This window comes from Hydractinia symbiolongicarpus, chromosome 7 (assembly GCF_029227915.1).
Source record: "Hydractinia symbiolongicarpus strain clone_291-10 chromosome 7, HSymV2.1, whole genome shotgun sequence".
Lineage (NCBI taxonomy): Eukaryota > Metazoa > Cnidaria > Hydrozoa > Anthoathecata > Hydractiniidae > Hydractinia > Hydractinia symbiolongicarpus.
In genome coordinates this window covers 5,390,389-5,404,110 of record NC_079881.1, presented here as the reverse complement: position 1 = coordinate 5,404,110, position 13,722 = coordinate 5,390,389, and the positions used below count along the sequence as shown (strand labels likewise).

Here is a 13,722-nt window from a genome sequence, read left to right as displayed (position 1 = left end):
GGACTTAGATCGAAACGCAGAATTTACAAACTTGAGTTCTAGGTCCCTAGTTCACACCCGTTGAAAATCATTGCTGATCAAGATGCACTAATCAAGTTATATAATCGAAAACGAATTAGTTATCAATTTGAAGAAAAACAAAACTGAATCTATGGTGTTTAGTACTGCAAAACGATTAAGCGATGTCCTGACGAATTAAAATTCGTTTCTTAAGCCACTAAAACTTACGACGACTTATAAAAAAATATTATGGTACGGTGGTAGACCACAACCTAAACATGGGTGAGAATTTTCATTCAACATGCAAGAAACATCATCCAAATTACGATTATTGGAAGCATTGAAACCCTTTTTAACGAAAATAGACGTACACAAAGTCAAAATCACGGAGTAATTTTACTAACGTTTTTGTTTAATTGTGTTGTCGATTTGAACTGTCCCCGAACACTACTCAATCTGCTGAGTTCGATCGATGGAAGAGTAGCAGCTATTTTGGGTGAGGAACAAACGTGCGTTTGTGATGAAATATATAAGCACGCAGTTCTTCTTCTAAAGAAATGTTTAGATTGTAATATTTGTGAAGATCTAGAGAGTTATTGTGAATTTAATATCCATTGTCACAATACTCGGCAAAACTCTACGATGTTACAGAGATATATATATATTTATTCCTTCTGGGACAAACTGTTAACCCTCTTGCAAATATTCTTCAAGATTTTCTTCATAGGCAATTTCAACGCAAGGTTTGCAAAATGGACCGTCTGCTTGCGTTGAAATGTCCTTGTACTTTTTTTTGCGGATTGCCTCAACAAGATCGGGTTTGTTCAGTGTAGAATAACGAGGAATTTTCAATAATTCTGCTTCTTTTTGAAGCGTCTTCATTTATTCAGAAAGTTGTTATCAAATACAGTAGAAGTTCCTTGAGTTTGGTTTAATAAAGTCTTTGCTAATTCGAACAATTTTTTAGTCCCAAGGCTGCGTTTATCGATAAATAAAATTTTATGGGAAAATAAAAAAATCGTTTTCATTTTTATTCATTTTTATTGCATCAATGGTGGCAAAGTTTCTTTCAATTTGTCAATTAAATTGGCATTTCCAATAAAGGCCTTGCCCATCACCAAGTAAGCAACGGTAAAAGATTTTTATAAAAAGTTGTAGTAAAGTTGTAATAAAGTTATATTAGCATAAAACCTTTAAATGTTTATTAAATTTCTTGTTTTTTCTGAACTTCTGATAATACAAACATTCGTTAATTCGAAAAAATAATTTAATCCCCTGCATTTTTCAATTTTCCCATCTTCGATATTTTACGGTGTGACATTACTGTAAAATTCTTTTGATTTAATCATTTGGTCTCCAAATTTCAACATGTTTTTTATTTATATTAAAAAAATTTATCAATGAATTTTTATTTTTTCCTCAAACATTTACAAAAGCCACCGTTATATAATGTATATTCCTGATAACAATGCCGACATAAAATTTCGCCTTGCGCCTCAAGTTTTTCACCACCACATTTGCACCTATCATATTCATTAGGTATACTTTCGCAATCATCGCACTGTTCTATCATCGTTATATTTCATGTTTCTAACGATACATAAAATCCTGTATAGTGTCATTACTCTTCTAAATCACTAGCCCTAACATTTTCTTCAGTCCCTCTAAACCATGGTCGCAGACTGCAGAGGGTTTATACAAGAACCTTAAAACTATGGTGTGAATTCCAATATTTCTTGAAACACTTTGAATGCTAATTTGGTTCCACCACAACTGCTTTATTACACATTTCTTCCGTTTTGAGTTTTAGAACTTAAGAGACCATGTAGGGATCCTTTTCGACCGCCTTTTCGTTGTTATACATTTTCTGTGTTTTGCAATAATATGGAATATTTTGAAACCAATTCATTTTCCTTTTATTATTTTTATTTATTTTTTTATCAATATTTTTCTTTCGAACTAGGGCTTACATAATTTTGACATCTCTTGCTTCCCGTCTTCTAACATGCACAAATCTCAATATCGATCTGGATGCCATGTTAATGGAAGTAGTTTATTTTTAATTTTAGCTTGTGCTTTACGCTGGCGATAGGCATCGAACAATTCAAACTCAACCCCAATCTTCCTACGCATATCCTGAGTAATAAACCAGTCCGGAATATATTCGAACATATATGGCTTTTCTTCAATTACCCTGCTACACATACCCGAGGCTCCAGGGATTAAGTCCAACAGCCTTATTGCACATTTCCTCCGTCTTAAATTTATCTGGAACATGATTGAGCATATAAGGATTATTCTCAATTACCCCGCTGCACATTTCTGTGCTTTTAGATGTTCTGGAACATACCTAAAGCACCAGGGCTCTTCTTCAACGACCCTGCTACACATTTCCTGAGTCTTGAATTTATCTGGAAAATACATGAACATATGGTGATTCCCTTCAACATTCCTTTTACACGTCTCCCCAGTTTTTACATACTTCTCAATGAATAGTGTAAGAAGGGGATTTTTAAATCAACTCATTTTATTTAATAACATTTTATGAATCAAGACATTTTTACATGGACAGAAATTTATAATTGCACTAGGACATCGTCACACTTTGTCGGAGATCATCGGACGTTTTTTTAGCGCAGGCGTGGATACTGTCGCATTATGTCGGAGTCTATCGAATTTAGTGGATTTTCCGATTTTCCGATGCGCATGCGAAGAAAGATATCAAAGGATTATGCTTTAGGTGGGGATTCACCAATGCTAACGATTTGAATTTAGGGGTAACACTCGTTCACGGACATGAACATCGGGGGAGAGGATCGAAGGACTATGGTAGGGGTGAAACTTCATCGATATCAACGATTTTCGTTGCGGGGGTTAACACTTAGTCCCAGAAGGAATAAATATATATCTCTGTTATCTATTCTTAAAGTGAAATTCGAGCTCGCAAAATCTGGCTTCTTCTATATGGGTGTTAAAATTTTCAATACACTGCCCATAGCGATACGGCGCACAGAGTCATTCGCAGAATTTAGGAATAAAATCATTAGTCATTTTAATTGCAAATAATTTTTATTGTTTTAATATTATTTTCATTTTTTTGGGCGATAATTATACTTATGTGTATGTTTGTCCCTTGATTTGTCTTGAAGACTCTGATCTTCAAGTCTTTTAAGAGTGGTATTCGATTTTTTGTTTTCTAATTTATTTGTTTAAGTCGCAATGCATGTTTTACATGACTTTTTAGATACTAATGTTTTATTATATATATACATATAATTTTTGGTTTTATTATCAGGACACCCCACTATCTTTTGATTATAAAACTGACGCATTCTTATTGGTCAAAAAGACACTGAGTGCTGGTTTTCGGTATCATTGCTACATCCGCCCATTTGACATAGTGTTTAGCAAATAGTGTTCAGCAAACTCCAATAGCAAGAATCCCAGCACTGTTTGCTGCTCCATTCCTCAAAAACGAATTATTCCTAGAAGCCAGAACTCGTATGTAATTCTGGACATTAATGGTGGAACTTTAACTTTCGTATCATTCCGTAGACCTTTTTGCCTGTAAAGCGCCTGGATAGCTAATGCAGTACGAAATATGGCTGCAATCTTGGATCTTAAGCACGCACTATATCGAAGTTTCTTTTTTGTATAATTATTAGAAAAAGCAGCTAGTAGACAGTCTGTAAGTGAACGGTTTGTTAGGAGGAGATGGTGTAGTGTTAGGGTATTCGGCTTGTAATCATAAGGTATCAGGTTGTCAACCCAGAGATGAAGCCCTTACTGTCTTGCTTTTGACCTCTGCTGCTCGTCCTAAGTACTTAGGGTGAATTAATAAAATCTGCATAGCCTTTTATCTCGTTTATTTTTTTTTAAGTATGCAGGATATAAGAGTGAAAAATAAATTATTTAAAATAGTGCTCCAAATAAGAACAATTTCAAACTGGACGTGTGAAAAACGTGTGAAAAAAAGGTAAATTTCATAACGTGCTAATATTTGCTTTACAATCTTTTACATAGACTTTATACATGTTATTAAACCTCTTCAATCTCTAGTAATGAAGCACATGTCATAAATAAACAAATGGTCTACAAGATTGCTCCGTTTTAGGCCCTTGTATGCACACAAAACAAAATCAAATCATTTTTTGTGTGAATTGCAGCGAAATGTTTTTGTCCCAATTGTTTGCATTTTGATGCTTTCCAAACCGGTTAGTACGACTGCAATCATTAAATTTGTTTTATACCAACAGGCTTTTTGTATCAATCAGGTAATGATTAGCCTTAAATCTGATCCGTTGATCATATGTCTTTCTAAATACGTCCATTATCATCATTTTGGCGCAATAAAAACACATTTTTAGACACTTGTTTTTGAATTCCGTAGTCCATCACAAGTAGTTGGGTGCACTGTGGGTTTGTTAAAAAGTCGACTTATTTTTGTTCGAATTCTTGAAAGTCTGAAATAGTACAGAAAAGGATCCAACAATGGATTCAAAAAGAAAATGCAAATTGTAGTAGGTTCTGCATAGGATTCTAAAAACGTTTTTTGAACTATCAAGTTACGGCAAATAACGCAGACGCTCAATGGTAAGTAACATAAAATAAACGTGCCTAAAATTTTTAAACCAGTCTTAGCAGACTTTTTCTTCGTTTTTAAAATATCTATCTGGTTGGAACTACTACTGGATATATTTTTGCACATTCCTTTTATTTCAGAATATATCTTAATGTGCATTAATGATATTATAACACATGAAGAAAGCCCAATCGTGCCAGCTATGAGCTCAAATATGCTCCAATAGTCTTTGTTCAGTGCAGCGAATGGAGTAACCAATGTAATTGTAAACATCCATAGTCCAGCAACGAGAATAAACGCTCTTCTATTGGTAACATGCCTGTCATAAAAGAATGGATGTATAATTGATACATAAATATCAACAGTAATGCAACCTATTGTGAACAGTGAAACTCCAGCTAAAATATGTCCTCCTGTTTCCAAGGCTTTGCAAAGAAGACAATTTAATTGTGATTGGAGCATTGACATTATCCACATTGTACACCAAGTTGGTATGTATACTAGCCCAGCTAATAAATCACTGGTTGACAAGAATATGTACATAATATCGCTTGGAAAGTAATGCTGCGTATACTTGATAACAGAAATGAGGTATATTGAATTAAGTATTATTATCACCACACCAGTTATCACTGCATATACAACGATAATTGAGTGGAAATATAAGTTAATGTTAATTTCATCATCATTATATGAAGGACGAGTCATATTTAATATTAAATTGCAATATTATCTACAAGCATTAAAATCTCTATAAATTTTTTTTAAACAAACATTTCGTTCTAAAAGCAACATCTATGAAAAAGCAGCTGATAGAAATTGTTATATATAATTTAATACATAATATAATGCATAAAAAAGGTTACTAAGTTTTTATTTTCAATAAGGTTTACCTTCTTCAACAATAAAATTATTTATAACGAATTAAAACATTAATTTAAAATAAAACTAGCAGAATTGTCTAAAGTAGAAAAATATGGTTATATTTTTCTGGAAAAACTCGAATTCAGGTTAAGTTATGCAATTTTTTAATTCAGATTTACGAATTTTTTATTTGAGTTTTTATGTTAACGTTTATTAGGGATTTTACATTTTCTATTATCCTTTTCATTTTCTTCAAAATGCTTTACAAGATTACAAGGCAATAATTTTATCCCCCGGTGCGGGTTCAGTTGTTTTTACTGACAAAAATTTTTAGTGTTTTGTTATTCATGACGGGATCAATGGATTTTCGTTTTAAAATTGCGCAACACAACTCAATGTTTTTAGCGCTCATAGAATGAAAATGCTGATATGGTACTTGCTTTTTATGCAAGCTATCTTAAACGTTTTTGTTCTTTTAATTTTTAAAAAGATCGTAATACACTTTTTTCCCTTTCAACTTCATCATTCTCTTGGACTGCATCTTTATTGCAATTAAATCCGTGTGATTTAAATACTTTATTGTTTAGGTTGATCACAGCCAAAATACTAGGTTTTCTAAGTTTTCTATATAACTATTATTAAAATTTACCCAGAATAGCCTCTTCAGTTCATATTGGTACTGCTTTCAAAGAGGGTCCTGAGAAGGGGTTCCTAGTGCATTTAAAGCTATCATTTGAGCTGCGAAAGTCGAGTCAGATATAAATTAGAATCATTACGAAACGAATAGTACAGCAAAACGTAATGATGCATATTCCTCAAGGCCCTGGAAAAATCCACTTAGGCAGAAGGAAAATAAAAAAATAGGTTGATTCAGATTTTTTGCTAACATAAGTAGCGCAGATACATATATATATATTTGGCAAAGTTTAGTATATTCGTTGACTGTAATGTGTAGAGGTTAAAACGCTGATCAAGAAAATGTGTATGATCGTGTGATTTTGATGAGCGGTTAATGAAATATAAGGGTTTAAAAATTTTGCTCACGTCAGCAATGGTTCCGTCAAAACAGAATTTTTTTTTTGAAATTTGTGTATTTGTTGCTTCATCGTATAATTCTTGAAACGTTGATCAAGAAAATGTATAGGATTATGTACTTTGGACAAACAGTTGCAGAGATATTGAGGTTAAAACGTTTTTTAATGACGTCATCGACCCGCTCATCTCGAAACGGATTCTCGGACACAGGTTTGGGAAACTTACCCAAATTGGTCCCAGGTGGTCCCTAGTTACCCACGCGGTGAATAATTATGGACGTCATCACCTCGTTTCCAAGTCACAGTTTCGTATTATTATATAGATGTATGCTTATAGCATGTGGAGCAACTATTGATATTCAGCTCGAATTCAGCCCTTTATAAAGAAGTCATATATGTTTGTGGTTACTTTTTTAAAAGAGGAAACTTTTCAAGTTATAAAGCAAACTGCAAAGAAAGCGTTTAATTAATAACGGGAATTTTCTGTTCAAAAAGCTGCATATATGTTGATGTCTGAACTATGGCTGAGGAACATTATCCCAGAGTTTTCCTAAAGACGAAATCGATGAACTTTTTAAAGATAGTTGCGTTATTTTAAAAAAATCTCTTAAAAGACCTTTTAAAACTTTTAAAAATAGAACGCTATATCGCATTGAATGTGCTAAACACAGTGCCTGGCTATGTAGTATTCTTCCAGAAAATTGGATATTAACAATGAATGTCAACCTATTTTTCTGGTGGCGAATGATTTTAAAATTAACCATTCAGTATCCCTCTGCAGTGACATGAATTTAATCTATTAACATGTCAAAAAGTAGAATCTGTGTTGTGATTACATGTACCCAATAAACATAAGTCTCCTAAGCAATATGCATCATTTCGTTTTGCTGTACTATTCGTTTCGTACTGATTCTGATTTGTATCTTGTACAGGTAGCTATATAGACAAGATTAATAACCCTAGTGTTTTGGCTGTGCTCAACCTAAACAATCAAGGATTTAAACCATTCAGTTATATTGTTGATGAAGAACTATTAACCGTACACACTGATTTAATTGCAAATAAAGACTCTTTTGCAGTCCAAGAGAATGATGAAGCTGAAAGGGAAAAAAGTGCATTGCAATCTTTATAAAAATTAAAAACACGTTAAAGATAATATAAAAAGCAAGTACCATATCAGCACTTTCATTCTATGAGCGCTAAAAATATTGAGTTGTGTTGCTGTACTATTCTTTTCGTAATGATTCTTTTTTTATTTTTTTATTTTAAATTAATTTTATGTTTTAATTCGTCTTGAATAATTTTATTGTTGAAGAAGTCAAAGCTCATTGAAAAAGAATACGCTTTCTTATGTATCGTGTATAAATATAATATAAATATCTATTATATCTACAATTTGTATCAGCTGCTTTTTTATCGATGTTGTTTTTAGAAGGAAATGCTGGCTTAAAAAAAATTGATGGGGATTTTTAATGCGTGTGGATAATATTGCAATTTTAGATTAAAAATGACTTGTCCTTCATATAATGATGAAATTGACATTAACTTATATTTCCACTCAATTATCGTTGTATATTCAATAATAACTTCTGTGTTGGTAACAATACTTAATTCAATATACCTCATTTCTGTTATCAAGTATACGCGGCATTACTTTCCAAGCGAAATTATGTACACATTCTTGTCAACCAGTGATCTATTACTTGGTCTGGTATGGACACCAGCTTGGTGTACAATGTGGATATTGTCAATGTCCCAATCAAAATTAGATTGTCTTCTTTGGAAAGTCTTAATAACTGGAGGAAATATTTTAGCTGGATGGTCACTGTTCAAAATAGGTTGCATTACTGTTGATATATATATGTCAATTATCCATCCGTTCTTTTATGACAGGCATGTTACCAATAGAAGAGCGTTTATTCTCGTTGCTGGACTATGGATGTTTACAATTACATTGGTTACTCCATTCGCTGCACTGAACAAAGACTATTGGAGCATATTTGAGCACATAGCTGGCACGATTGGGCTTTCTTCATGTGTTATAATATCATTAATGCATATTAAGATATATTTTCAGATAAAAGGAATGTGCAAAAACGTAACCAGTAGTAGTTCCAACCAGATAGATATTTTAAAAACGAAGAAAAAGTCAGCTAAAACTGGATTGAAAATTTTAGTCACATTTATTTTATGTTACTTACCAATGAGCGTCTGCGTTATTTGCCGTAACTTGATAGTTCAAAAAACGTTTTTAGCAACGTATGCAGAACCTATTACAATTTGCATTTTCTTTTTAAATCCACTGTTGGATCCTTTTCTGTACTATTTCAGACTTTCAAGAATTCGAACAAAAATAAGTCGACTTTTTAACAGAGCTGTAGTCCACCCAACTACTTGTGACGGACTACGGAAGTCAAAAACAGCAAGTCTCACTGTTTGCTCATGAGATGTGCTATTCCCTTCTAGCCACATGTGGAAGAACGCTGTTTTATTGCATGAAAATGATGATAATGAACGACCTTAAAAGCATTTATGATCAAAGGATGAGCAAGAAAGCTTTCAGGTTAATCATTACCCGATTGATACAAAAAACTTGTTGGTATAAAAAAATCCGATGGTTTGTTTAACCATTGTTGAAATGCTAAATTAAAGTGGAACACAAGCTTTTCGTTTCAATTCACATGAAAAATGATTGGAATTTGTTTTGTGTGCCTACAGAGTTTGAAACTGAACGATCTTGTAGGTAAATTTCATATTTGTGACATATGTCTCATTACTACAGCTTAAATAGGTATTATGTGATGTATAAAGTCAATGTAAAGAATGTAAAACAAATGTTCATATGTTATCACATTTTACTTTGGCCTGAGGTTCTCTTCCACACTTTTAGCTTTCAGTTTTCTTATTTTGACAATAATTTATTTTACACTCTTACATCCTGCATACTTTAAAAATAATAAAAATTGATTTTTTCTTCATGAAGTTAATACAGTTTAGTATTAGGGTTCTGGTGTAGTTTTGCACCAATTTCTATTAAACATTAATTTTAATGTTATGAAATTCCCACAACAGTAAGGCATCATCAACATCAAAACATTTAACATGTCTGTATATTATTTACCCTCGCAAGTCCCTGTCAACTATGTTTGAAAAATATTTTAATACTGTAAAATCTTTAGGAAAGTTTTAGTAACTATAGGCCAATTCTGAAGATTTTCATATAAAAAGCAACACACATACAAATCCTACTCATATGCATAAGTTAACATGACATTTTGATTAGTTTACAGTCTGTAACAGAACGTCCTTTAACATGCAATTCTTGTTTCGATCTGTATTGTTTTATGTGAAAATCATTTCTATGATTTACTTGAATATTCACAAGTTATCTTGATTAATTTTTTTCACCAATTTTGTGGATTATACCAGATCCATTGTTTACAGTTTTCCAATATATATGATAAGGATTCAGAACAAATCTTCTGTAATTGATGGTGATTTTCGTTGTCAGAAGAATATTCATCATAGATTCCAGGGTGACATCAAAATATCTTATCCTAAAACAAAATTATATACTTTGTATTGCTCAACAAGATGAGAATAAGAAATATTATAAAACAAACTTGGACTATTCTTAGATTAGGTATTGCTTCATTATTATTTTTTTAGCAATTTTATTACAAATAAAAGTAACATGGGGAAGTTAAAGAGATCTTCTCACGTTCCTAAATGTTTTAAAATGAGCAGTGGGGTGTTGTATATAAAATGCACTGTTTAAAAGTTCCCACAAAGTCAAAGTTCTTAGGGACAATCACAATAAAAAAGTATATGCTAAACGCATAAATTTGGCGGTGGGACGAGGTTTTGATGTTTAAGTATATCTCATACTGTATACATCGATTTCTTAGAGAACAGAAAGTTTTTTGAAATTGTAATGTGTACCTGCTTAACAGGGACACATTATCTCGTTTAGCATTGGGCTTTTATAAACAAACAACACTTTTGATCGAGGTCAAGTGAAAAAACTTTTGTTTTGATAAGAAAAAGATTTTAATCACATGTTTTGTAAGAACATCTGGTGGTTTACTACTTTTAAGAATAGGTCTTGACACAAAAGTGCCTAAAATTCAGGAGCAGCTAAAACTATAATATTTCAAGTATTACTTACTTTAAAGCAATGAATTTATTGTCTCTTGCAGAGGCAGATAAAGGTTTGGTTTGAGACAACAACATGGCACACGTGGCGAAAATATTTCCCTCCAGCATTTCCAATCCTTTCAATATCTGAAAGGGTTTCCAAATTCAAAGCTTCTTCATTTAACTTAGGTAGCATACAATTGCTTTGATATTCTAGCCATTTGAAGTGCTCCCTGCAATTGGACCTGACCCAGGTAAACCATGTTGAAAAAGAAACATCCACTTGTCCATGTAACCATACCCGTGGTCGTTTTAGGCGTTTTTTCTTCACATTCAAGAATTTCATTCATTGGAACTTGAAAACCCGCGGACGTTTTAGGCGTTTTTTCTTCCATCTGTGATTTTCATTTATTCGGAACTTTAAAACCCGCGGACGTTTTAGGCGAATCGACATTTTGCCTAAGATCGCCCCGGGTTTGCTTATTTGAGTAAAATATAAAAAATCGATAAAACGCCGCATCATCATGAAGTCGAAATCGGCGGATGCCAAAAATAAATTTATAAAAATAATTTAGTTTTTTTATAGATTGTTCTATCTATAGATTTTTTCTCTAGTAGGTCACCAAATTAGGCTTAAGCAATTGCCTAGGCTGCCTAACCCTAGATCCGCCCCTGGTCTGTGTGTGTTCCAACAGTTCCGCCACATATTCCTACCAACATGAATTTAGTAATAATCTTCCGATATTACTCTGTTCCATCGGGTATAAGGGTGAAACGATTGGAAATGGTTCGCGAGTGAATTGATTTAGAACCTTGGCGTAATGACTGTGTTAAATGAGACCTTTCCACTGCGAGAAATATATTCAACCAAACTTGAATTAATTGTTTAAATTGGAGAGCGGGATCGGGCACTGTGTAGCCTTTTCTTCAAAAATTAAGATAAACAGTCATTTTTCGCTGCGCGTTGATGAAGATGAATAAGTAATTTCACTATGGTACCTTTCCTTGCTATACCGCCATAACTCTGATAAATGAAGGCTTTTCACTGCGAGAAATAATATTCTTTCTAATTTGGAATGACTGCTTGAAATCCGCCACCAGATTGAGCGCTGTGCTAGCGATGTATTAAAAAATGAAGATGAATAAGTACTTTTCACAATGGTACCAATCCTAGCCTTTAACGTGCGCCGAAGAATAGGAGACAGTTTTAAAAACTACATTTCATTGTCTACAACTGTTACGCCACATATTCACATGGTTATCCACATATACACATGGTTACATCTGTCTTAACGGTGAAACGATTGACCGTGGTACGGGAGTCAATTTATTTTTAACTTTGGCGCAATAAATGTGATTTAGGATGATCACTAAATTTATGTTGGTACTAATATATGACGTAAGTGTTGTAACACAAACGGATTGGTACCAGTAGAAAGTCAATGAAATGTAGTTTTTGGAACTAACTGTCTACCGCAGTGAGAAATGAGTTATTCATCTTAATTGTTGATCAAGCGCAGCGTCCAATTTCACTTTCGAATTAAAGCAGCCATACCATGTTTGAACGAATGTCTTTTATCGCGGTGGAATGGTCTCAATTATCGCAGTTATCACGCCAAAGTTTAATTCATTTCAGTCACGTACAATTGGCCAGTGGATTCACAGTTAAAGCCGATTGAGCCAAGTAATATCGGAAGATTATCACTGAATTTTTGTTTGTTACAGTAGTCATTTTAAGTTTCTAACAACGTGCTTTCCCGCAGTGAAGAGGTCTCCTTTATCACAGTTTTTACGCCAATGTTTTAATATCATTTCACTCGCGTGTCAAGTTCACTCGTTCAGCATTAGAAGCAATTTACCCTAGTAATATCAAAATACTCTTGCTGAATTCTTGTTGGTGTGAATATGTGACACAAATGTAGTAACACAGACTTGCATCGTTAGAGAGCTAATCAAATGTTGTTTTGAGACGCGCGTTAAATGCTAGGATTAGTACCACAGTGAAAAATGAATTATCCATCTTAATATTTTACTAAAGCACTAGAACAGCGTCCCACCCTACTGCAGAGTTTCAGCAGTCATTTCAAGTTTTGGAAAAATGTTAATTTTTGCAGTGGAAAAGTCTCAATTACTTTGGCGTTACTAACTACGCCAACTTTCAAAATCATTCCACTTGCGTCCAATGGTCATCTGTTTTAGCATTAAAAGCGTTGGAACCTAGTAATATCGGAAGATTATCTCCAAATCCATGTTTTGAAACTGTGTTAACCTCTGTCGCCCGGGTATTTTTGAATAAAGCAAAAGTACAGTGCCCACTTTCAACGCAGAGTTCCAGCAGTCATTTCAAGTTTGGAAGAATGCTATTTCTCTCAGTGAAAAGGTCTTATTGATCATAATTATTACGCCCAATTTCAAAATCATTCCATTCGCCTCCTATGGTTATTCGTTTCAGCATTAGATGCTTTGGAATCTATCAATATCGGAAGATTATGGTTAAATTCATGTTGGTACGAAGATGTGACGCAACTGTTGCAACAATAACGGACGGATTTTTCACCATGGTTCTTCTAACGTTTAACGCGCGCAGAGGGAGTGAAGATAGTCTCAAAAACTACATTTCATTGGCTTTCTACAGGTACCTGTCCGTTCATGTTATAAACGTCTTCATTAAATCTTTTTCATATAAAGAGAGTGTCCCTCCAATATACCTAGGGTGATGTCACCTAACCTTTTTGTGTGCTGGTTCTGTCCATAAACAAGTCTCCACGAAGTTTTTCCTGAGTTCATCTTGAGACTCTGATGCTGATTTGTAGCCTTGTGCCTATGATTTTTATCTGCACATGGTTGTAGACGATTTTTCCTTTGCATGACCCTGCGGTCTCTATGATTCTCACCGCAGGTAGGTAAGCTTTGCTCTAAATTTCTGCATCTTAGAAATCAAGACGCTTCATCTTACATTATTCTATGAAGGATTTTATATCCGCAAGGCGAAAGTGCCTTCGTGTCTTTCCTCTTCCAGTAGGTAGATGACTCGTCTCAGCCTTCTCGTGAATGTTACAGCTGAAACTATAAATAACCTTTACTCTCATCTCGGTGTGAGGCGTA

At 33.7% G+C, this 13,722-nt stretch overlaps 2 protein-coding genes across 2 annotated transcripts; one reads left to right on the top strand and one right to left on the bottom strand.

Annotated features, from left to right (window-relative positions):
- Positions 1-3,849: 3,849 nt before the first annotated feature.
- Positions 3,850-5,507, bottom strand: LOC130649382 (trace amine-associated receptor 5-like). Its single transcript, XM_057455653.1, has one exon. The coding sequence runs from the start codon at positions 5,288-5,290 to the stop codon at positions 4,364-4,366; it is 927 nt and encodes a 308-aa protein (XP_057311636.1). The 5' UTR covers positions 5,291-5,507; the 3' UTR covers positions 3,850-4,363.
- A 1,652-nt stretch (positions 5,508-7,159) lies between these two features.
- LOC130649371 (lysophosphatidic acid receptor 4-like) lies at positions 7,160-11,839 on the top strand. Its single transcript, XM_057455636.1, has one exon. The coding sequence runs from the start codon at positions 7,988-7,990 to the stop codon at positions 8,924-8,926; it is 939 nt and encodes a 312-aa protein (XP_057311619.1). The 5' UTR covers positions 7,160-7,987; the 3' UTR covers positions 8,927-11,839.
- The last annotated feature ends 1,883 nt before the right edge of the window (positions 11,840-13,722 follow it).